This window comes from Hemitrygon akajei, chromosome 11, assembly GCF_048418815.1.
Source record: "Hemitrygon akajei chromosome 11, sHemAka1.3, whole genome shotgun sequence".
Taxonomy (NCBI): domain Eukaryota; kingdom Metazoa; phylum Chordata; class Chondrichthyes; order Myliobatiformes; family Dasyatidae; genus Hemitrygon; species Hemitrygon akajei.
In genome coordinates, this window is record NC_133134.1 from 2,603,306 (window position 1) to 2,629,175 (window position 25,870).

Below are 25,870 nucleotides of genomic sequence, written 5' to 3' on the forward strand. Positions count from 1 at the left end.
TGCCAAGGCCTTCTCATGCCCCCTTCGAGCTCTCCTAAGTCCTTTCTTTAGCTCCTTCCTGGCTACCCTATATTTCTCATAAGCCCCTCCTACTTCCTGCTTCTTATATCTAACATATGCTTCCTTTTTCCTCTTGACGGGTTCCTCTTGATGTTTCGTCAGCCATGGTTCCCTTTTCATAACCTTTTTTCCTTGCCTCAGTGGGACAAACCTATCCTGAACCCAACTCAACTGGGTCCCTGATCTTCTCCCACATTACTTCTGTACTTTCCCCTTTGAACATCTGTTTCCAATTTACTCTCGCTAGTTCCTGCCTCATCCCTTCAAAGTTAGCCCTTCCCCAGTTAAGCACTTTACCATTTCATCTGATTTTATCCCTTTCCATAGCTATGCTGAAGCTAAGAGGGTTGTGGTCACTCTCACCAAAATGCTCCCCCACCAAGAGGTCTGTCACCTGACCGGGTTCATTACCCAGAACTAGATCCAGTATAGCCTCTCCTCTCGTCGGCCGGTCCACATACTGTGTCAGGAATCCCTCTTGAACACACCTGACAAATTCAGCCCCATCTATCCCCCTTGCACTCAGGAGGTGCCAGTCAATATGAGGGAAGTTGAAATCACCCATAACTACTACCCTGCATTTCCTGCTCCATTCTGAAATCTGCCTGCTTATCTGCTCCTTGGTGTCCCGAGGGCTATTTGGGGGCCCATAGACTACTCCCAGCACAGTGATTGATCCCTTCCTATTTCTGACTTCCACCCAGACTGACTCCGTGGACACTCCTTATGCAGCGTCCTCCCTTTTTATAGCCGTGATACTGTCCCTGACCAGCAATGCCACTCCCCCCCTTTCTACCTCCTATCCTATTCCTTTTAAAACACCTGAACCCCAGGAACTGCATCATCTAATCCTGCCCTTCCTCCAACCAAGTTTCAGTAATGGCCTATCAACTATATCAACCTATCAACCTGATAGTACCCTATCAACCTGCACAGCGACCTTAAGGGATGTATGGATTTGAACACCAAAGTCCCTTTGTTTATCCACACTCTTAAGTAACTGACCATTAATCCTGCACTCAGTCTTCTGGTTTGTCCTTCCAAAATGCATCACCTCACACTTACCCGGATTGAAATCCATCTGCCATTTTTCTGCCCAACTCTGCAGCCTATCTATATCCTCTTGTAACCTTCGACAACCTGCAGCTCCATCCACATCTCCTCCACATGTCATCTGCAAACTTACTCACCCATCCTTCCGCCTCTACATCCAGGTCATTTATAAAAATCACAAATAGCAGGGGTCCCAGGACAGATCCCTGCAGCACTCCACTAGTCACCAACCTCCAGGCAGAATACTTTCCTTCCACAACTACCCTCTGCTTTCTTCCTTTAAGCCAATTTTTTATCCAAACAGCCAAGGTTCCACTTATCCCATGCCTCATGACTTTCTGGATGAGTCTCTCGTGAGGGACCTTGTCAAATGCTTGACCAATTTTATCCCTTTTGCTATTATTATAACTGTAGAAACCCTTTGGATTTATTTTCACCTTACTTGCCAAAGCAACCTCGTATCTTCTTTTAGCTTTTGGTGAGACCGCACTTAGAGTATTGTGTTCAATTCTGGTCACCTTATTATAGGAAGGATGTGGAAGCTGTGGAGAGGGTTCAGAGGAGATTTACCAGGATGTTGCTTGGTTTGGAGAACAAGTCATATGAAGCAAGGTTAGCAGAGCTGGGACTTTTTTCTTTGGAGCGTAGAAGAATAAGAGGGGACTTGATAGAGGTCTACAAGATTATGAGAGGCATAGATAGGGTGGATAGTCAGTACTTGTTTCCCAGGGCACCAATAGCAAACACCAGAGGGCATATGTACAAAATTAAGGGAGGAAAGTTCAGGGGAGACATCAGGGGTAAACTTTTTACACAGAGGGTTGTGAGTGCCTGGAATGACTTGCCAGGGATGGTGGTGGAAGCTAAAACATTAGGGATATTTAAGAGCCTCTTGGACAGGCACATGGATGAAAGAAAAATGGAAGGTTATGGGGTAGTGTGGGTTTAGTACTTTTTTTTATGGATTATGTGGGTCGGCACAACATGGAGGGCTGAAGGGCCTGTACTGTGCTGTAGTGTTCTATGGTTCTATGGTAATTTCTTTCTTAAGATTCTTTTTACATTCTTTATATTCCTCGAGCACCTCATTTACTCCATGCTGCTTATATTTATTGTAGATCTCTCTCTTTCTCCAAACCAAGTTTCCAATATCCCCTGAAAACCATGGCTGTCTGAAACTTTTAACCTTTCCTTTCAACCTAACAGGAACATAAAGATTCTGTACCCTCAAAATTTCACCTTTAAATGATCTTCATTTCTCTATTACATCCTTCCCATAAAACAAATTGTCCCAATCCACTCCTTCTAAATCCTTTCACCTCCTCAAAGTTAGCCTTTCTCCAATCAAAAATCTCAACCCTGGGTCCAGTTCTATCCTTCTCCATAATTATATTGAAACTAATGGCATTGTAATCACTGGACCCGAAGTGCTCCCCAACACATAACTCCGTCACCTGATCTATCTCATTCCCTAACAGGAAATCCAACACAGCCCCTTCTCTAGTTGGTACCTCTATGTATTGCTGCAAAAAACTATCCTGCACACATTTTACAAACTCCAAACCATCCATCCCTTTTACAATTTGGGCTTCCCAGTCTATGTGTGGAAAATTAAAATCTCCCTCAATCACAACCCTGTGCTTACTACAAATATCTGCTATCTCCTTATAAATTTGCTCCTCCAATTCTCGCTTCTCATTAGGTGGTGTATAATACACCCTTATATGTGTTACTACACCTTTCCAGTTCCTCAGTTCCACCCAAATAGTCTCCCTAGATGAGCCTTCTAATCTATCCTGCCAGAGCACTGCTGTAATATTTTCTCTTGACAAGCAATGCAACACCTCCCCCTCTTGTTCCTCCAATTCTATCACACCTGAAGCAACGAAATCCAGGAATAGTTAGTTGCTAATCACACCTCTCCTGCAACCATGTTTCACTAATTGCTACAACATCATATTTCCAGGTATCGATCCATGCTCTAAGCTCATCCACCTTTCTTACAATGCTCCTAGCACTAAAATAAATGCATTTAAGGAATTCTCCACCTCTTACTCTCTGTTTATCTCTAACAGTGCAAACAACTTTACTATCTTTTTCTTTGTTCTCCCACACATCTGTTCCTACACTCTGGTTCCCCTCCCACCCTTGTATCTAGTTTAAATCCACTGGAAGTTCTCCTTAACCTTGCGCCTTAATCTATGACACCCAACCTTAATGAAAAAAACCTGCTTCCATTAACCCTATGTATACCCCTCATAATTTTGTATACATCTATCAAATGAAATCCTAACCTATTCAATCTTTCCCAATAACTCAGGTCCTCAAGTCCTGGCAACATCCTTGCAGATTTTCTCTGCTCTCTTTCAATCTTATTGTTATATTTCCTGTAGGAAGGTGACCAGAACTGTACACAATACTCCAAATTAGCCCTCAACAACTTAAACATAACATCCCAACTCTTGTACTCAAAACTTTTATTTATGGCCAATGTGCCAGAAGCTCTCTTTAGATAGATAGATAGATAGATAGATAGATAGATACTTTATTCATCCCCATGGGGAAATTCAACATTTTTTCCAATGTCCCATACACTTGTTGTAGCAAAAACTCCTTACATACATACTTAACTCAGTAATAATATGATATGCATCTAAATCACTAACTCAAAAAGCATTAATAATAGCTTTAAAAAAAAAAAAAAGTTCTTAAGTCCTGGCAGTTGAATTGTAAAGCCTAATGGCATTGGGGAGTATTGACCTCTTCATCCTGTCTGAGGAGCATTGCATCGACAGTAACCTGTCGCTGAAACTGCTTCTCTGTCTCTGGATGGTGCTATGTAGAGGATGTTCAGGGTTTTCCATAATTGACCCTATCTACTCGTGACGCTACTTTTGAGAAATTCTGGATCTATATTCCCTGATCCCTCTGTTCTACCACACTCCACAGTGCCCTCAGCTCACCATGTAAGTACCAAATTGGTTTGTCCTCCCAAAGTGCAGCACCTAAAACTTCTTTGCATTAAATTCCATCTGCAATTTTTCCGGCTGGCTCAGATCCCTCTGCAAGATAGCCGTCCTCGCTGTCCACTACGTGTCCAATCTTGGTGTCATCTACAAATTTGCTGATCCAGTTTACCATATTATCATCCAGATCATAGATATAGATGACAAACAGCAATGGACCCAGCACCGAGCCCTGTGGCACCTCACTAGTCACAGGCCTCCAGTCACGGAGGCAACCATCTGCAACCACTTTCTGGCTTCTCTCGCAAAGCCAATGTCTAATCCAGTTTACTACTTCATCTTGAATGCCAAGCAACTAAACCTTTTCGACCAACTTCCCATGTGGGATTTTGTCAAATGCCTTGCTAAAATCCATGTAGACAACATCCACTGCCTTGCCTTCATCAATGTTCCTGGTAACTTCTTTGAAAATCTTCCATAAGGATAGTTAGACACGACCTACTATGCACAAAGGCATGTCGACTACTGCTAATCAGTGCCTGTCTATTCAAATACTTATATATCTGGTCCCTTCATGTTTCAATAATATCGCCTCTCATTCTTCTGAGCTTCAAAGAATATAGTGCTGTCTTCTTGCAAATCCTCTTCTCAATAATTAGCCGAGTGAATCTTTTTTGGATTTCCTCTGACATTGGTGTATCTTTTCATTAAATAAGGAGACCAAATCTGTGCACGGTATGCTGGGTCTGGCCACACCAACACACTTTACAATTATAACAATACTCTGTATTTCTAAATCCAGTCCTTTTGAAATAAAGACCAGTATGTAATTTGCCTCTAACTATGTGCTGCATGGCTCTGTCAGATTTCTTGGTGCACAAGAGCACCTTGTGCCTGCAACCTGTAATAGAACATAAGAACAGGCCATTCGGCCCACAGTGTTGTGCTGAACCAATTAAGGTGGTAATTAAATGACTGACTAATCTCTTCTGCCTACGCAATGTCCATATCTTTTCATTTTCTCACGATCATGTGTTTATCAATACGTCTCTTAGAAGTCCCTAATGTATCTGCCTCTACTACCACCTCAGACAGCCCCTTCCAGATACCCACCACTCTGTGTGAAAAGCGTCTGGTGCTCCAGATTGTGACGTTTTCTCTTTCCGTAGATACCGTTTGACTAACTGGGGTTCGCACAGCATTTCCATTTAAACCCCATGTATACTTTACAGGAGATGAGAACAGCTGCAATCGCGAGGCCTTTAGAGATCAATGAGACCGAGAAGGCACTTCGAGCCGGAATTCAGGAGATTATGGTCAGTATCTATATCACTTCAAATCAGTAACAGCAGGAGAAAGTTTAAAGATTTAATTTGGGTTCATTTGCTATTTGTTTCTCCTCTGACACTGGGAATCCACATGCATTAGGTGAATTGTGCTGAGCCGAGGTGGCAGGCAGTTTCCTGTCCTGATTTTTGTTCTGTCGTGCTATGTGTAGCTTATGAAGAGGGATAGCCAGAGGCCGGTGCATCTGTTGGATTCATTGCACAGACAATGGAGGGCAGGTCATTAAAGTGGAGGTTGATAGGTTCTTGATTAATCAGGGCATCAAAGGTTAAAAGGAGAAAACAGGAGAATGTGGTTGAGAAGTTAATAACTCAGCCATGATGGAATGCCGAAGCAGCTGTGATAGGCTGAATGGCCCAATTCTGCTCCTGTGCCTTATGGTCTTATTAGCAAGTTGTTTGTTTGTAGGTGCGATGTTTTGTCTGGGATGGGTGGTGTTAGTGGGTTGCTGCCTGCGGCAGTTCGTCCCATGTCAGCGTGCGTGCCCTATCCTCCCGTCTCAGATGGGCAATGCACAATACTTTGTTGCTGTTCTGTTTCAGGGGCAAGTGCAGAAGACCAAGCACATGTTGAACAATGTTGCCTCTGATGAGGCCAACCTGGAGGCTAAGATCGAGAAGAAGAAACTGGAGCTGGAGAGGAGCAGGAAGCGACTGCAAACTCTGCAGAGCGTCAGGTCAGACAATCATTCACTGGTGCTCTGGTGCTCATGAGATGCTGGCCATGGGCTCTGCTTTGGTCTCGGGGTGGCTGAGGGCTTTTCCTGAATGTGGATAGGTCGAGTGAGCTTGGGCCTTTCTCTGTGGAGTGAGAGGTAATGTGTACAAGATGATAAGTTGCGTAAGTGAAGTAGAGAGCCAGAGACATCTCACTGAGACAGAAATGACTAATATAAGGGGGTATAAATTTAAGGTGCTTAGAGGGGGGATGTTTTACAGAAAGTGGTGGGTGTATGGAACGCCCTGCCAGCCATGGAAGGCGTAGAAGCAGATACATTAGGGATGCTTAAAAGACTCTTTGGTAGGCACATGGACTATGTGGGAGAGAAGAGTTAGAATGAATAGTGTAAAGGATTAGCACAACATGGGTGGGCTGAAGGGCCTGTACTGTGTTGTAGTGTTCTTTGTAATTGTTGACCACTTTGGAAGTAGTGTCAGTTCTTTGTTATTATAGTGGTTAATATCCCCTTCTGTCGTTCTGGAGACCAGGGTTCAATTCCCCGATGGCGAGGCATGGAACTTCTAAGGTTGGCACGATAGAGTAGCAGAAGTGTGGTGACACCTGATGGCTGCCCCTAGAAGATCCTCAGACAGTGTTGCTTATTGAGACAAACAACACATTTCACTGTATGTTTCAATGTACATGTGATAAATAAAGCTAATCTTTAAACTGTGCCTTCTCTTAAGGAACAGAGGTAGCCCAGCAGGGGAAGAGATGTGAGCTGGTCATTCTGTGGTATTACATTGTGTGCAAATGGAACTCTAATGGAAATTAGGTGTTTGAGGTGCTAATTAAAACCATACATTATTTACCCACAGAAGAACCCTCACCCTTCCATCTCTTCTTATCCTGACATTTCTGAGCAGACTGAGTGGAACAGAAATTATTTTCTCTGTTCTAATAGTTGCTAATATTCACTGTAAGCATGAAGCACACCAGTGAGGGTGTAGAGTGGAGAAAGAGAGATTAAGTTTATTCGTCAAGTGTACATTGAAACTTACAGTGAAATGCATCAACGACCAACACAGTCTGAAAATGTACTGGGGGCAGCCTGCAAGTGTAATCGTGCTTCTGGTATCAGCATAGCATGTCCGTAATTTACTAACTCTAGCCTGTATGTGTTTGGAATGTGGAAGGAAAGTGGAGCACCTGGAGGAAACCCACACGGTTATGGTGAGAATGTACAAACTCCTTACAGACAGTGGCAGGAACTGATCCCGTATTGCTGCTGCTGTAAGCATTACAGTAACTGCTACACTACAACTTTACCTGTATCCATAGTCAAAGGAACAGAGACAAATTTCTGTGGGTGTGATAGAGAGCACCGGATGGTATGTTGCCTCACAGGTGCCAGTATCAGGGATGTCTCAGATTGGGTCCATGGTATTGTCAAAGGTGAGGGTGTGCAGCCAAATGGCACCAATGATAAAGGTAGACAAAGTGAGGTCCTGAAGAGAGATTTTAGGGAGCTACGTAGAAAGCTGGAAAAACAGGACCTCCAGGGTAGTAATCTCTGGATTGCTGCCTGTGCCAAGCACCAGTGAGGGTAGAAAACAGGATAATTTGGCAGGTGAATGTGTGACTAAGGAACTGTTGCAGGGGGCAGGGGTCCAGATTTATGGATCATTGGGATCTCTTCTGGGGAAGGTAAGACCTGTACAAGAGGGACGGGTTACTCCTGAATTCAAGGGTGTCCAATATTATGTGGGCAGGTTAGTGGGAGTTGTTTGGGAGGGTTTAAACTAATTTGGCAGGGGGATGGAAACCGGAGTGATAGTGCTGAGGATGAGGGAGTTGGTTTACAAACAAAGGGCATGTGTAGTGAGATTCCTAACAAGGAGAGGCTGATGATAGGGCAGAATTGCTGTCAACTGGATCAGTTGCAACACTTAAAGTGGACAAAATCGAACAGGACTGATGGTCCTATATTTGAATGCGCACAGTTTATGGAATAAGGTAGATGAACTTGTAGCACAGTTACTGATTGGCATGTATGATGTTGTAGGCATCACTGAACTATGGCTAAAAGAAGATTATAACTGGGAGCTTAATGTCCAAAGATACACATTGTATCAAAAGAACAGTCAGGAAGGTGGAGGGGATGACATGGCTCTGTTGGGGGAAAAAATTGAAATTGAATCATTAGAAAGCAAAGACACGGTGAGGAGGTGTTGAATCATTGTGGATTGAGCTAAGGCATTGCAAGGGTAAAGAGACCCTGATGAGAGTTGTATACAGACCCCCCAAACAGTAGTAAGGATGTGATCTACAAATTACAACGGGAAATTGGAAAATGCATGCCATAAGGGCAAAGTCAGTCTTTGGGGATTTAATATACAGGTAGATTGGGAAAATCAGGTTAGTGATGGAGCCCAAGAGAGGGAATTTTTGGAATGCTTATGAGATGGCTTTTTAGAGCAGCTCATGGTTCAGCCCACTAGAGGATCAGCTGTTGTGCAATGAACCAGAATTGATTAGAGACCTTAAGGTAAAAAGAACCCTTAGGAGCAAGTGATTCACCCTAAAATTTGAGAAGAAGCTAAAGTCAGCTGTTTCAGTATTACAGTAGAGTGAAGAGAATTACAGGGGCATAAGAGAGGAGGTAGCCAGAATATATTGGAAAAGAACACTGGCAGGGATGACGGCAGAACAGAAAAGTATGGTATTTCTAGAAGCAATTTGGAAGACACAGGATATATACATTCCAAAGAAGAGGAAATATTCTAAAGGCAAGATGACACAGTGGTGGCTAACAAGCAAATCAAAACCAAAGAGAGGACATATAATAGAGGAAAAATAAGAGGTAAGTTAGAGTATTGGGAAGCTTTCAAAAGTCAACAGAAGGCAATAAAGAAGTCATTAAGAAGGTAATATAAAAGTAAGTTAGCCAATAATACTAAAGAGGATAGCAAAAATGTAAAAGAGAGGTGAGAGTGGATATCATACCACTGGAAAAGAATGACGGACAAACTGAATAATTATTTTGCATCATTCTTCACTGTGGAAGACACCAGGAGTATGGTGGAAGTTCCAAGTGTCGGGGGGATGAAGTGTGTGAAGTTACCATAATTAGAGAGAAGGTTCTTGGGAAACTGAAAAATCTGAAAGTAGGTAAGTCACCTGGACCAGATGATGTACACCCCCAGGGTTCTGAAAGGACTGGCTAAAGAGATTGTGGAGGCATTAGTAATGATCTTTCAAGAATCACTAGATTCTGGAATGGTTCCATAAGACAGGAAAATTGCAAATGTCACTCCACTCTTCAAGGGAGAACGGGAAGAAGAAAGGAAAATGTAGGCCCTTTGTCCTACTGAATCTGCTGCATTATTCCACCATGACTGATCCAATTTTCCTCTCAGCCCCAATCCCCTGCTTTCTCCCCATATCTCTTCATGCCCTAACCAATCAAGAACCTATCAATCTCTGCCTTAAATATGCATAAAATACTTGGCTTCCACAGCTGTCTGTGGCGATGAATCCCACAGATCCATCACTCTGGCTAAAGAAATTCCTCCTCATTGCCATTCTAAAAGGATACCCCTCTATCTGAAGCTGCGTCCTCTGGTCTCAAGACTCTCCCACCATAGGAAACATTCTCTCCACATCCACTCTATCAAGGCCTTTCACCATTCGATAGGCTTCAATGAGGTCACCCTTCATTCTTCTGAATTCTCGTGAATACAGGTTCACAGCCATTAAATACTTTTATAACACACCATTCAATCCTGGAATCATTTTCATAAATCTCCGATGAACACTCTCCACTATCAGCACATCCTTTCTAAGATAAGGCGCCAAAACCTGCTCACGATGCTCTAAGTGAGGCCCCACCAGTGTTTATAAAGCCTCAACGTTACATCCTTGCTTTTGTATTCCAGTCCTCTTGAAAGGAATGTTAACATTGCATTTGCCTTCCTTACCACAGACTCAATCTGCAAATTAACCTTCTGCACAATGACTCCCAAGGTTTTTTTTTGGATTTTCTCTCCATTTAGAAAATAGTCAACCCTTTCAATTCTTCTACCAGAGTGCATGACCGTACACTTCCTGACACTGTATTTCATCTGCCACTTCTTTGCCCATTCTACTTTGTCTAAGTTTTTCTGTAGCCTCTCTACTTCCTCAGAGCTATCTGCACCTTCACCTATCTTCATATCATCTGCAAACTTCACAATAAAGCCATCAATTTCATCATTGACATAAAACGTAAAAAGAAATGGTCACCACACAGACCTGGAACTCCACTAATCACTGGCAGCTAACCAGGAAAGGTTCCCTTTATTCCCACTCTTTGCCTCCTACCAACCAGCTACTGCTTTATCCATGCTAGAACCTTTCCTGTAATACCATGGGCTCATAGCTTGTTAAGCAGCCTCATTTGTGGCACCTTGTCAAAGGCCTTTTGTAAATCCACGTACACAACAAAAACTGATTCTCCTTTATCTATCCTGCTTGTTATTTCTTCTAAGAATTCCAACAGATTTGTCAGGCAAGATTTTCCTTGAGGAAACCATACTGACTGCGGCCCATTTTATCATGTGCCTTCAGGTACCCTGAGACCTTATCCTTAATAATCAACTCCAACACCTCTCCAAACACTGAGGTCAGACTAACTGGCCTATAGTTTCCTTTCTTCTGCCTCTCTCCCTTCTTGAAACGTGCAGTGCATTTGCAATTTTCCAGAATCTAGTAATTCTTTAAAGATCATTACAAATGCTCCACAATCTCTTCAGCCACCTCTTTCAGAACTCTGGAGTGTACACTATCTGGTCCAGGTGACTTATCCACCTTCAGACTTGTCAGTTTCCCAGGAACCTTCTTTTTAGTTATGGTAACTTCACACACTTCATACCCCTGATACCTGGAACTTCCACCGTACTGCTAGTGTCTTCCACAGTGAAGATTGATGCAAAATACTTAATTAGTTCGTCCACCATTTCCTTGTCCCCCATTCCTACCTCTCCAGTACTTTTTTCCAGTGGCCTGATGACCCTCGCTCGCCTCTCTGTTTAGATTTTATGTATCTGAAGAAACTTTTGGTATCCTCTTTAATATTATTAGCTAGCTTATTTTCAAATTCCACCCTAATGACTTTTTAGTTGCCTTCTTTTGGTATTTGAAAACTTCCCAATCCTCTAACTATCCACTAATTTTTGCTCTATTATATGCCCTCTCTTTGGCTTCTATATTGGCTTTGACTTCTCATGTTAGCCTTGGTTATTGCAACTTTCATTTAAGTACTTACTGTTTGCAATACTGTTTGTACTGTGAGTACAAAGATCTCCGTTTGTGAAAAGGATATTGAGCTGATCGCTGTGAGTATGAGGCCATATTACCTGCCTCGAGAATTCGCCAGCGTCATTGCGGTGATTGTGTATGTCCCGCCGCGTGCCGACGCAACGGTAGCGTGTGACGTCATCAGCTCCGCTGTTGCTAGGCTTCAGACACAGCACCCTGAGGCACTGGTGATAATTACAGGGGACTTCAACCATGTGACTTTGGACAAGACACTACCTGCTTTCTCCCAGTACGTGGATTGTTACACCAGGGGTAACAGGACTATTGACCTGCTGTATGCAAACGTACAGGATGCATATAGTGCATCCCCGCTGCCTGCACTGGGGAAAGCTGATCACAACCTGGTTTTGTTACAGTCAAGATATAAATCAATTGTGATGAGGCATCCCACTACCACACGCTCTTTTAGAAAGTGGACTCCTGAAGCTGAACAGGCCCTGAGAGATTGCTTCGGTACTACTAACTGGGATGTACTGCAAGGGGGGCTCTGTGGGGGCGTTGAGGAGGTCACTGAGTGCACAACGGACTATATTAACTTTTGTGTGGATGCAGTTGTCCCTGTTAGAACTGTTCGCTGCTATCCCAATAATAAGCCCTGGATCACTAGTCACATCAAAGGCCTCCTAAACCAGAAGAAGAGGGCCTTTAAAGATGGTGATCGGTTGGAGCTTAAAAGAGTTCAGAAGGAACTCAGAGTACAGATAAGGGGGGCAAAGGAGCAGTATAGGAGAAAGTTAGAACAAAAGCTGCAGGAAAAAAGCATGAAGGAGGTGTGGGATGGGATGAAGATCATCACCGGATGTGGTGCAAAGCGGGGGGCAAACATAAGTGGAGATGTGGAGAAAGCGAACCAGCTGAACAACTTCTTCAATAGGTTCGACAGCACAATCTCACCCTCACTGCAGAACTCCACACCAGGCTTACTTCCCTCACAGGAAAATATCCACTCACAGGAGACCTGGCCCACGCCCAGGTTTACGGCTGCACAGGTGGAAGGTCAACTGAGGAAGATCTGTACCAGCAAGGCGGCTGGACCGGATGGAGTTTCCCCACAATTACTGAGGGCCTGTGCGACTGAACTGGGAGAACCACTACAGCGCATCTTCAACATGAGTCTAGATCAGAGAAGAGTACCCAGACAGTGGAAAACATCTTGTATTGTCCCGGTACCGAAGAAACCACAACCAAAGGAGTTGAATGACTTCAGACCTGTTGCCTTGACGTCGCACGTGATGAAGACCATGGAGCGGCTGATTATACAGAATCTGAGGCCACAAACCAGGCACGCCCGGGATCCGCTTCAGTTTGCGTATAAGGAGAAGGTGGGAGTGGAGGATGCTATCACGTATTTGCTGCACAAATCACTCTCTCACCTAGATGGGGTCAGTTGTGCTGTGAGGATTACATTCCTTGACTTCTCTAGTGCCTTTAACACCATCCAGCCCAAGATCTTAAAGCACAAACTAACGGAGATGGGAGTAGACTCTCACATGGTGGATTGGATAGTGGACTACTTGACAGATAGACCTCAGTATGTGCGGTTGGGAGACTGTAGGTCTGACACAGTGGTCAGCAGCACAGGAGCGCCACAGGGAACCGTACTCTCTCCGGTCCTGTTCACCCTGTACACATCTGACTTCCAATATAACTCGGAGTCCTGCCATGTGCAGAAGTTCGCTGATGACACGGCAATAGTGGGGTGTGTCAGGAATGGACAGGAGGAGGAGTATAGGAAACTGATACAGGACTTTGTGATATGGTGCAACTCAAACTACCTGCGTCTCAATGTCACCAAGACCAAGGAGATGGTGGTGGACTTTAGGAGATCTAGGCCTCATATGGAGCCAGTGATCATTAATGGAGAATGTGTGGAGCAGGTTAAGACCTACAAGTATCTGGGAGTACAGTTGGACGAGAAGCTAGACTGGACTGCCAACACAGATGCCTTGTGCAGGAAGGCACAGAGTCGACTGTACTTCCTTAGAAGGTTGGCGTCATTCAATGTCTGCAGTGAGATGCTGAAGATGTTCTATAGTTCAGTTGTTGAGAGCGCCCTCTTCTTTGTGGTGGCGTGTTGGGGAGGAAGCATTAAGAAGAAGGACGCCTCACGTCTTAATAAGCTGATAAGGAAGGCGGGCTCTGTCGTGGGCAAAGTACTGGAGAGTTTAACATCGGTAGCTGAGCGAAGGGCGCTGAGTAGGCTACGGTCAATTATGGAAAACCCTGAACATCCTCTACATAGCACCATCCAGAGACAGAGAAGCAGTTTCAGCGACAGGTTACTGTCGATGCAATGCTCCTCAGACAGGATGAAGAGGTCAATACTCCCCAATGCCATTAGGCTTTACAATTCAACTGCCAGGACTTAAGAACTTTTTTTTTAAAAGCTATTATTAATGCTTTTTGAGTTAGTGATTTAGATGCATATCATATTATGACTGAGTTAAGTATTGTATGTAATGAGTTTTTGCTACAACAAGTGTATGGGACATTGGAAAAAATGTTGAATTTCCCCATGGGGATGAATAAAGTATCTATCTATCTATCTATCTATCTATATATATATCCTGTGCCTTCTGAATTGCTTCCAGAAATTCTAGCCATTGCTGCTCTGCCATCATCACTGCCAGTGTTCTTTTCCAATCAATTCTGGCCAACTCCTCTCTCATGCCTCTGTAATTCCCTTTACTCCACTATAATAGTGATGCGTCTGACTTTAACTTCTCCTTATATATCAGGGTGAATTTGATTGTAATACGATCATTTGCCCCTTAGGGTCCTTCTACCTTGAGGTCTCTAATCAATTCTGGTTCGTTGCACAGCACCCAATCCTGTATAGCTGATCCTCTAGTGGGCTTAACCATGAGCTGCTCTAAAAAGCCATCTCATAGGCATTCTCAAAATTCATCCTCCTGTAATCCAGCACCAACCTGATTTTCTATCCAGTTGTAATTTGTAGGCTATATCCTTACTATTGCCTAAGGATCTGGATACAACTCCCATCAGGGTCTTCCCATCACAAACGAGAAAATCTGCAGATGCTGGAAATCCAAGCAACACACGAAGTCCTGCCTGGGTCTTTCGGTCTCGGCCCGAAACCTCAGCCGTATTCTTTTCCAGAGGTGTTGCCTGACCTGCTGAATTCCCCCAGCATTTTGTGTCTGTTGCTCCAGAGTATTTTTACCCTTGCAGTTCCTTGGCTCTATTCACAACCTTCCAACCCAATGTCACCTCTTTCTAATGATTTGATTTCATTTTTTAACAACAGTATCACACCCCTTCTTGCTTCCTGCCTATCCTTTCGATACAATGTGTATCACTGGACATTAAGCTCTCAACTATGATCTTTCAACCATGTTTCAGTGATGCCTACAACATCATATCTACCTACCTGCAACTATGCTGCAAGTTGATCTGCTTTATTCTGTATACTGTGCACATTCAGGTACAACACCTTCAGTCCCTGTATTCATCCTTTTCAATTTTGTCTGCTTTTTATGTCGCAATTCATCTTGTTGACTGCAATTTTGCCCTGTCAGGTCAGGAGCCTTTCCTCAATTCACATTGCCTCTGTTTGTAAACCAGCTACTTTATCTTCAGCACTATTATCCACCTTTCCTACAATACTCTTGCATTGAAATATAGGCAAGTTGGAACATAGAACATAGAAATCTACTGCATAGTACAGGCCCTTCGGCCCACAATGTTGTGCCGACCATGTCACCTACTCTAGAGATTCCCTAGGATTTCCCTAGTGCATAGCCTTCTATTTTTCTAAGCTCCATGTACCTATCTAAGAGGCTCTTAAAAGACCCTATTGTATCTGCTTCTAACAGACAGACAGACATACTTTATTGATCCCGAGAGAAATTGGGTTTAGTTACAGCCGCACCAACCAAGAATAGTGAAGAAATATAGCAATATAAAACCATAAATAATTAAATAATAATAAGTTAATCATGCCAAGTGGAAATAAGTCCAGGACCAGCCTATTGGCTCAGAGTGTCTCCCTCAGAGGAGTTGTAAAGTTTGATGGCCACAGGTAGGAATGACTTCCTATGATGCTCAGTGTTACATCTCGGTGGAATGAGTCTCTGGCTGAATGTACTCCTGTGCCTAACCAGTACATTATGGAGTGCATGGGAGTCATTGTCCAAGATGGCATGCAACTTGGACAGCATCCTCTTTTCAGACACCACCATCAGAGAGTCTAGTTCCACCCCCACAACATCACTGGCCTTACGAATGAGTTTGTTGATTCTGTTGGTGTCTGCTACCCTCGGCCTGCTGCTTCAGCACACAACAGCAAACATGATAGCACTGGTCACCACAGCCTCGTAGAACATCCTCAGCATCGTGCGGCAGATGTTAAAGGACCTCAGTCTCCTCAGGAAATAGAGACGGCTCTGACCCTTCTTGTAGACAGCCTCAGCGTTCTTTGACCAGTCCAGTTAATTGTCAATTCGTATCCCCAGGTATTTGTAATCCTCCACTATGTCCACACTGACCCCTTGGATGGAAACAGGGGTCACTGGTGCCTTAGCCCTCCTCAGGTCCACCACCAGCTCCTTAGTCTTTTTCACATTAAGCTGCAGATGATTCTGCTCACACCATGTGACAAAGTTTCCTACCGTAGCCCTGTACTCAACCTCATCTCCCTTGCTGATGCATCCAACTATGGCAGTTCTACCACTGTCATCAGCAGTGCATTCCACGCACACACCATTCTCTGTGTGGAAAAACTTACCCCTGACATTCCCTCGGTACCTATTTCCCTTATAACATATATGTCAAACTCAAGGCCCGCGGGCCAAATCCGGCCCGCGGTGGAATTATCTTTGGCCCGCGAGATAATATCTAATTACTATTAAAGCTGGCCCCAGTAATCGAAGCGCCTATGGCGTATGATATGTCTAATGCTGAGTTTATTCAGGTACCAGGTTTTCAGGGGTTTTAGTGTTTATTCGGCAGTCTTGCTCGGCAGTCTTCTTCATAAGAAACGGAATTTGTAAAGTGAAACACTTTGTAGTTATAGCAGAGACTGAGACACATGAGAGCAGGCTGAAAAAACGGAGGCAACGAAAGCTGCGTTCGTACGCGTCCGACTGATCCGGCCCGCATGAAGCTGCATTTTGCTCAATCCGGCCCGTGACCTAAAATGAGTTTGACACCCCTGCCTTATAACTATGGACCTTAAAACTATGTCCCCTCATGTTAGCCATTTCAGCCCTGGGGAAAAGCCTCTGACTATCCACACAATCAATGCCCCTCATCATCTTATACACCTCTATCAGGTCACCTCTCATCCTCCATTGCTCCAAGGAGAAAAGGCTGAGTTCACTTAATCTATTCTCATAAGGCATGCACCTCAATCCAGGCAACATCCTTGTAAATCTCCTCTGCACTCTTTCTATAGTACACACATGACCAGAACTGAACACAGTACTCCAAGTGGGGTCTGACCAAGGTCTTATATAGCTGTAACATTACCTCATGGCTCTTGAACTCAATCCCACGGTTGATGAATGCCACCACGCCATATGCCTTCTTAACAACAATGTCAACTAGTCACACCATGCTCAATCTTTTGATTCCTAACTTTGTCTGAGGTCTTACCAACATCTGCCTCCACAAACTCTCCACTAACTGTTCTGGCACTCTGATTCCCATCTTCCTGCAACTCTTGTTTAAACCTCACGGTGTAGCATTAACAAACCATCTTGCTATATTAGACCCGCTCCTGTTCAGGTGCAAACAGTCCCTTCTGTACAGGTCCCATCTTTCCTGGGAAAGCCCAATGATCCAAAAATCTTATGCCCTCTCTCCTGCACCAAATTCCTTAACCATGTATTAAATTATATAATCTTCCTCGTTCTGGCCTCACTAGCACGTGGCATGGGTAGCAGTCCTGAGATCACAACCCTGGAGGTCTTGCCCTTAAACATAGCAAATAACTCCCTGAAATCTCTATGCAGAATCTCGTCACTCATCCTACGCATGTCATTGGTACTTATGTGGTCCATGATATAAGCCAGTTAGTCTGATCTCAGTGGTTGGGAAGATGTTAGAGTCGATTACTAAGATGAGTTCTCAGTATACTTGGAGGCACATGACAAAATGGGCCATAGTTGCATGGTTTCCTTAAGAGAAAATCTTGCCTGACAAATCTGTTGGAATTCTTTCAAGAAATAACAGCAGGAAAGACAAAGGAGAATTGGTTGATGTTGTGTACTTGGATTTTCAGAAGCCCTTCGACAAAGTGCTTAACAAGTTATGAGCCCATGGTATTACAGAAAGATTCTAATGTGGATAAAGCAGTGGCTGTTTGGCAGGAGGCAAAGAGTGGGAATAAAAGGAGCCTTTTCTGACTGACTGCCCATTACTAGTGGTGTTCCACAGGGATTTGTGTTGGGACCAATTTGTTTTACATTATATGTCAATGATTTGGATGATGGAATTGATTGCTTTGTTGCAGAGTTTGCAGATGATATGAAGATGAGGGAGGTGCAGGTAGTTTTGAGGAAGTAGCGAGGCTACAAAAGGACATAGATTAGGAAAGTGGGGTAAAGAAATAGCAGATGGAATACGGTGTTGGAAAGTGTATGGTCCTACACTTTGGTAGAGGAAATGAAAGGGTTGGCTGTTTTCTAAATGGAGAGAAAATACACATAAACTGAGGTGCAAAGGGTCTTGGGAGTCCTTGTGCAGGATTCTCAAAAGGTTAATTTGCAGGTTGAGTCTGTGGTGAAGAAGACAAGTTCATTGTTAGCATTCATTTGAAAAGAACTAGAATATAAAAGCAGGTATAATGTTGAGACTTTATAAAGCATTGGTGAGTTCTCACTTGGAGTATTGTGAGCAGGTTTGGGCTACTTAATCTTCGAAAGGATTGCTGAAACTAGAGAGGGTTCAAAGGAGGTTCAGGAAACTGACTCCTGGATTGAACAGCTTGTCATATGAAAAGAGTCTGATGGCTCTGGGCCTGTGGTCATTGGAATTGAGAAGAATGAAGGGCGACCTCATTGAAATCTATTGAATGATGAAACCTATTGATAGTCTGGATGTGGAGAGGATGTTTCCTATGGTGGGAGAGTCTCAGACTAGAGGACATAGCCTAAGAATAGAGGGGCATCGTTCTAGAACATAGATATGGAGGAATTTCTTGAGCCAGGGAGTGTTGAATCTGTTTAATACAGTGCCACAGGCAGCTGTGGAGGACAAGACATTATATGTATTTAAGCAGAGGCTGATAGATTCTTGAATGGGCGGGGCATGAACGGATATGGGGAGAAGGAAGGAAACTGGGGCTGAGAGGAAAAATGGGTCTGCCATGATGAAATGGAGCAGCAGGCTTGATAGGCCAGATAGCCTATATCTTATGGTCTTGTGGATCACACAGCCCTATGATCTCTGACCAGAAATAGGATGATTCAGTTATTTAAAACCGGTGTGAATAGCCCAGGCAGGCTTATTAATTAAATAGAGGCTTTATTTGCATTCATTGGTGCTGATGAGGTCCCCCAGACATTTTAAAAATCTTATCTGCCTGCAACAGCTCATGGCCTCTTTATGCTTTTCTGATTTCCTCTGTGAGTGTACTCCTGTATTCCTTACTATTCAAAGGAATTGCCTGATGTATGTATTTCTCCTGACCTTGTTAACTAGAGTGATGTAGGAATGTGCTGACTGCTGTTTGGCACAGGGGAGTGAGGTGCTGGGAGTTCCAGAGGTCAGAGAGCCAATGTCTGTGAGTGTGGAACCATGGACTGGAGGCCCAGAGGTGGCCTGTCCTAAGTTTGGAGGCCTGCCTGTCTGTTTGTGTGTGGGTGGGTAGGAAAGGGGATTGTTCTACTGTTATTGTTGCTGTTGTTCTGCTGAACATTGTGGGCATGCTCTTTTGGCACCGAAATATGTGGTGACACTTGTGGGCTGCCTGCAGCAAATCTTTGGGCATGTTGGCTGTTAACAGAAGCGACCCATTTCCCTGTATGTTTCAATGTGTTTGATAAATGTGATTGTGAGTCTGAGGTCCGTTGTGTCTCAGGCCGGCGTTCATGGACGAGTATGAGAAGATCGAGGAGGAACTGCAGAAACAGTACGAGACCTACGTGGAGAAGTTCCGTAACCTGTGTTACCTAGAGCAGCAGCTCGAAGATCTGCACAGGGTGGAGCAGGAGAGATTCGAGGTAGGTGCTGCAAGATGGTAGCGCAAGCAGTGGTGCCAGAGCTAGTTTGCCTTAAATTCAGTAACTTCTTTTCCTCCCAGAGTGAACAGAGGTTCCTTCTTGCCCTCGTTCCATTGAAAACGATCATGTGCTGGAGATGATCAGCTCAGCTCAACCCACAGCCATTTCAGCTGCTTCGTCTTCCTCCGCTTTAAACAGGCAGATTGTTAACCAATTGAATATTGAAAGACCTAGATAGAGTTTAAGACTGGGGGAACAGCCTCAGAATAGAAGAACGACCATTTAGAACCGAGATGAGGAGGAATTTCTTTAGCCAGAGTGTTATGCATACGTATGTGGAATTCATTGCAACAGACGGCCGTGGAGGCAAAGTCATTGGATATATTTAAAGTTGAGCGTGATAGATTCTTGATTAGTCAGGGTATCAAAGGTTATGGAGAAAGGCAAGAGAAGGATACGAGAGGGATAATTAATAAATCAGCCATGGTGGAATGGTGGAGCAGACTCGATGAGCCAATTGGCCTAATTCTGCTCATACATCTTATGATATTAAAACAGAATTCTTGCTGATAAAATATTCCAGCTTTGGTTGTTAATCACCGAACATTCCTTCCGGCCCTTAGGAAACTGAAAATACCCTGCGGCTGATGCAAAATAAACTGAAGGAGGAAGAGAAGAGACTGATGAAAAACTCTGGTATGGTGAATTCCTATGTGTGTTAAACTCTATAATCTGTAGTGCTAGGCTGATCAATCAACCCAGCCAGGTTAATGGTAGAGGTCTTGTTCCGGCAGTGAACTGTTTAGGCTGACATAGGCTTGTGCAGATGCTGTTGAAGCCAAGCCTGGGTGAGCAATGCACAAACTATTTTGGTTTTAAATTGTCAGATACAGTCTGGTGTCACGCTTGGGTTGGTCCTTGCCCCCAGGAGTGAGTACTTTATGAAGGGCAACACGAGCTATGGGTGCTCATTCACTAATGCTCATTTGCTGATTTGTTTTCTGGGAATCCCAGTTCCAGTTTATTTTATTTAGAGAAACAGCACAGAACAGGCCATTCCACCCTTTGAACTGCTGATTTTCTCTTGTTTGTGATTAGCCTCCAAGTGACTGGGAGGAAACCCACATGGTTCACAGGAAGGAATTGCTTACAGAGGATGCTGCAGTTGAGCTCTGAACTCTATTGTGCTCACTGCTATGCTATCATTCACACACAGGCTGAATCAGGAGAGATTGGGTGTTCCACTGCTTTTGGGACCTCAGTTTGCATTCCTCTCAAACCGATGGGTTCTCAGTGTTTGTGAGTCAGTACCCATCTGGCATGGTCCCAGAGGACTGGAAGATTGCAAACGTCACTCCACTCTTTAAGAAGGGAGGAAGATAAAAGAAAGGAAATTATGAGCTAGTTAGCTTAACCTTAGTGGTTGGAAAAGTGTTAGTCTATTATTACTAAGGGTGAGGTTTTGGAGAACTTGGAGACTAATGATAAAAGAAGTCAAAGTCAGCATGGTTTCTGTAACGGGAAATCTTGCCTGACAAATCTGTTAGAATCCTTCTGGGAAATACAAGCAGGGTGGACAAAGGAGAGGCAGTGGATGTCATTTACTTGGATTTTCAGAAAGCATTTGATAAAGGTGCCACACATGATATTGACATGGATTGCGAAATGGCTGACAGGAGGCAGAGAGGGGCATTTTCTGGTTGGCTGCTGGTGACTAGTGGTGTTTCTCAGATGTCAGAATTGGGACCGCTGCTTTTCACATTGTTTGTCAATGATTTTGTTAATGGAATTCATGGCCTTGTGACAAAGTCTGCGGATGATGTGAGGTAGATGAGGGGTAGGTGTTGCTGAGGAACCAACATGATTGTAGCATGACTTAGACAAATTTGAAGAATGGGCAAAAAGTAGCAGATGGAATACAGTGTTGAGAAATGTATGATACCATTTTGGTAAAAGGAACAACAGTGTGGACTATTATCTAAATGGGGAGAAGGTCCAAACATTAGAGATGCAGAGGGATGTAGAAGTCCCTTTGCAAGACTTTAGGAAGGTTAATTTACAGTTTGAGTCTGTGGTAAAGAAGGCAAAGCAGTGTTGATATTTCTTTCAAGGGGAATTAATATATAAAAACAAGGAGGTAATGCTAAGCCTTTATAAGACTCTAGTCAGGCCGCACTAGAGTATTGTCAACAATTTTGGGCCCCATATCTCAGAAAGGATGTGCTGTCATTGGAGAGAATCCAGAGGAGGTTCACAAGGACGATTCTGGGAACGAAGGGGTTAACATATGAGGAGCATTTGGCAGCTTTGGGCCTGTACTCACTGGAATTTAGAAATACGTGGTGATCTCATTGAAGCCTACTGAATGTTAAAAAGACTAGATAATTTAGATATGGAGAGGAGGGGGTATCTAAAACAAGGGGGCACAGCCTCAAAATTGAAGGGCGACCTTTTAGAACAGAGGTGAGGAGGAATTTTTCTAGCCACAGTGGAATGTTCTGCCACAGACTGTGGTGGAGGTGGAGTCTTTGGGTATATTTAAGGTGGAAGTTGATCGTTTCCTGATCGGTCAGGGCATCAAAGGATATAGCAAGAAGGCAGGTATATGGAGTTCAGTGAGATCCAGGATCAGCCATGATGGAATGGCAGAACAGACTCGATGAGCTGAATGGCCTAATTCTACTCCTATGTCTTATGGTCTTATTTCCATTTATCTTACCTCAGCTCTCCTTCATTGAAATGTTCTGACAACCATTGGACTCACTTTCAAGGACTCTTCACCTCACATTCTCAATATTTATTGTTTATTTATTATTATTATTTCATTTTTATCCCTTTTGCATTTGCACAGTTTGTTGTCTTTTGCATTGCTTGTCCATCCTGTTGGGAGTGGCCTTTCATTGATTCTACTGTGTATCTTGGATTTACTGTGTATGCTTACAAGAAAATGAATCTCAGGGTTGTATATGGTGACATATTGATAATAAATTTACTTAGAATTTTGAGCCCTTTCAACCTATGCACCTATCCAACCATCTTTTTAAAAGTTGTTGTTGTACCTGCCTCTGGCAGCTCATTCCACATAGATTTGTTGGGTGGTATGATAGTGTAGTGGTCAACATAACACTATGACAGCACCAGAAACTGGGATCCAATTCCCAATACTGTCTGCAAGGAGTTTGTATGTTCTTGCCGTGACCGCATGGAGTTCCTCCAGTGCTCCACTTTCCAAAGGTGTATGGTTAGTAGATTCCTGATCACATGGGTGTAATTGGGCAGTGCGGACTCACTGGTCCAGTAGGCCCATTACCGTGCTGTGTCTCTAAATTAAAAAATATATCAAGATACCACACTCAGTCTATATTTAGGAAAAAGTTGTCCCTCAAATTCTTCCTAAATCTCACCCCCCTCACCTCTGGTTTTTGATGTTCTGGCTGTAGGGAGATGACTGATGAGTGCATTTGCCCTCTGCAGATACAAAAGGTATTTTGGAAAGCTTTCCTGCATTAAGGGTGATAAGTAAATGGAGGTTGTTGTTGCTTCTGACAAACAGGAAAAGATGAAGATTCTGACTCTGACATGCAGGAGGACGATAGCTCAGACACTGACCTGGAGGACGGAAGAGCACTGAAGCCACGACTCACCAGGGAGCTGCCAGTTCACGGTAGGAAGCCACACCTTGTTTCAGGATGTTGTTGGGGCTAATGTGAATAGCCGTTTGTAGGCCTTTCCAGCTTCCTCGGGACACAGGAGATGCTGGAAATGGAGCAGCACACACACAAATTGCTGGAGGAAGACAGCAGGTCAGGCAGCATCTATGAAGGGAAATCTTATTGATGGCAGCATTTTCAATGCTTCAGGCCAAGATTCTTTATCGGGATGGAAGAGGATGTTTTAGGGGGTTTCTGAGCAATGGATCTGTTCCCTGTACGTGGGAATGGGTGGAATTAGAATAGTACAGCACAGGAACAGGCCCTTCAGCCCACAATGTGCTGAGCCAATTAAATTAGTAATCAAATGGCTGGCTAATCTCTTCAATGGACATTGTGTAGGAAGTGTCCATATCCTTCTATTTTTCTTATCTAAACATGGAACATAGGACAGTACAGCACAGGAACAAGCTTCAGCCCATAGTGTTGTGCCTAACCAGCTAAAAAGCAAATCGCTAAACCCTCCTACCTACACCATGTCCATATCCCTCCATCTTCCTTACATCCTTGAGCCTATCCAAACATCTCTTAAAAGCCTCTAATGTATTTGCCTCTACCACCAGGCAGTGCATTCCAGCATTCACAACTGAGTGCAAAACTTACCCCTCACATCCCCTTTAATCCTAGCCTCTCTCCCCTTCAATGCATGCCTTCTGGTATTAGACATTTCAATCCTGGGAAACAGATATTCTCTGTCCACTCTATCTATGCCTCTCATTAATCTTGTAAATCTCTGTCGGGTCTCCCAGCAGTCTCCGGCACTCCAGAAAAAACAACCCAAGTTTCTCTAACTTCTGAACTCATTGCCTCGACTAATAAAGGCAATATGGCATATGCCACCTTAGCCACCCTATCAATCTGTGTAATCATCATCAGGGAGCTATAAACTTGGACTCCAGGATTTCTCTGCTCATCAACACTGATAAGGATCTTGTGCAGTCATTTCCTACAGCCATTATTTGAATCTTATACCAGACCCTTCCCATTTGAAATTTCTGACAGGTTTCAATTGAATCTATCCAGCAAAATCTGATTTTTTGGTTTCTAAATTCAAATCAGGATTCTTTCCTCTGTTGTACTTGTTTTCTATGTCCCTCCTGTTTCTCTCAGCACTCGGGATGAGGTAGTAAATTGGATTAGACACTGGGTTTCTGGGATCAGCCAGAGAGTGGGAGTAGATGGTTACCTCTCTCACTGTAGGTTTGTGACTGGGAGAATGCTGCAGGGAGTGGTGCTTGTCATCTATATATCAATGGTCTGGATGATAATGTGGTTAACCGGATCAACATATTTGCAGATGACACCAAGACTGGGGGTGTAGTAGCAGCAAGGGAGACTATCAGAGCTTGCAGTGTGATCTGGATCAGCTGGAAAAATGGGCTAAAAGAATTGCAGATGGAATTTAATGCAGACAGTCGTGAGGTGATGCACTTCAGCAGGACCAACCAGGGTAGGTCTTACACAGTGAACGGTAGGGTTCTGAGAAGTGTGGTAGAACAAAGAGATCTGGGAATACAGATCCGTAATTCATTGAAAGCGGCATCACAAGTACATAGGGTCATAAAGAAAGCTTTTGGCACATTGGCCTTCATAAATCTAAGTGTTGAGTACAAGAGATGAGCTTATGTTGAAATTGTGTAAGACATTGGTGAGGCCTAGTTTGGAGTATTGTGTGCGGTTTTGGTCACCTACCTAGTGGAAAGGTGTAAATAAGGTTAAAAGAGTACAGAGAAAATTTACAAGGATGTTGCCGAGACTGGAGGACCTGAGTTATAAGAAAAGATTGAATAGGTTATGACTTTATCCCTTGGAATGTAAAAGATTGAGGAGAGATTTGATAAAGATATACACAATTATTTGGAGTATAGAGAGGATAAATGCAAGCAGGCTTTTTCCACTGAGGTTGGGTGGGTCATTGGTTAAGGGTAAAATGTGAAAAGTTTAAGGGGAACATGAGGGGAAACTTTTTCACTTGAAACTTGAGAGTGTGGAACAAACTGTCAACACAAGTGGTGCATGTGAGTTATATTTCATTGTTGAAGAGAAGTATGGATAGGGCTATGGTCCTGGTGCAGGTTGATGAGAGTAGGCAGTTTAAATAGCTCAACATGGACCAGGTGGGCTAAAGGGCGGGTTTCTGTGCTGTACTTTTGTATGATTCTGTGACTCACGTTGTTCCTAGCTGCCTCCTGTGTACAGCTATTCAGCAGGACATTGGGCCCCGTCACTGATATCATGTCTTCGGTCCACATTGGTTCATGCCTTCATTCAATACAGCATTTGACAGCCCAGCTGCTCTTAACCAAGAATGGTAGATAAACACTGTAATTGTACTCCCCACAGTGAAGTTGTTGGATGACCAAACAAAGACCTAGACTAATCAACAAGTATGTTTAGTTTTATTTAATGATTGCATTATGGTAACAGGCCCTCCCAGCCCAATGAGTCCAACCTACTAACCCATAAATTCTCTTAACATGGGAGGAAAACCGAGCACGGGGAGAATGTACAAACACAGATAGTAGTGGGA

At 43.7% G+C, this 25,870-nt stretch overlaps 1 protein-coding gene across 2 annotated transcripts in view; it reads left to right on the plus strand.

The window, feature by feature from the left end:
* cluap1 (clusterin associated protein 1) overlaps nucleotides 1–25,870 on the plus strand; it is a 55,048-nt gene that overhangs the window by 23,027 nt on the left and 6,151 nt on the right. For both annotated transcript variants that reach the window (XM_073060028.1, XM_073060027.1), the window contains exons 6-10: nucleotides 5,312–5,395; nucleotides 5,969–6,102; nucleotides 19,489–19,630; nucleotides 20,254–20,326; nucleotides 23,184–23,294. In XM_073060028.1, coding sequence (XP_072916129.1) covers nucleotides 5,312–5,395; nucleotides 5,969–6,102; nucleotides 19,489–19,630; nucleotides 20,254–20,326; nucleotides 23,184–23,294 — 544 coding nt within the window. The remainder of the gene's footprint in view (nucleotides 1–5,311; nucleotides 5,396–5,968; nucleotides 6,103–19,488; nucleotides 19,631–20,253; nucleotides 20,327–23,183; nucleotides 23,295–25,870) is intronic.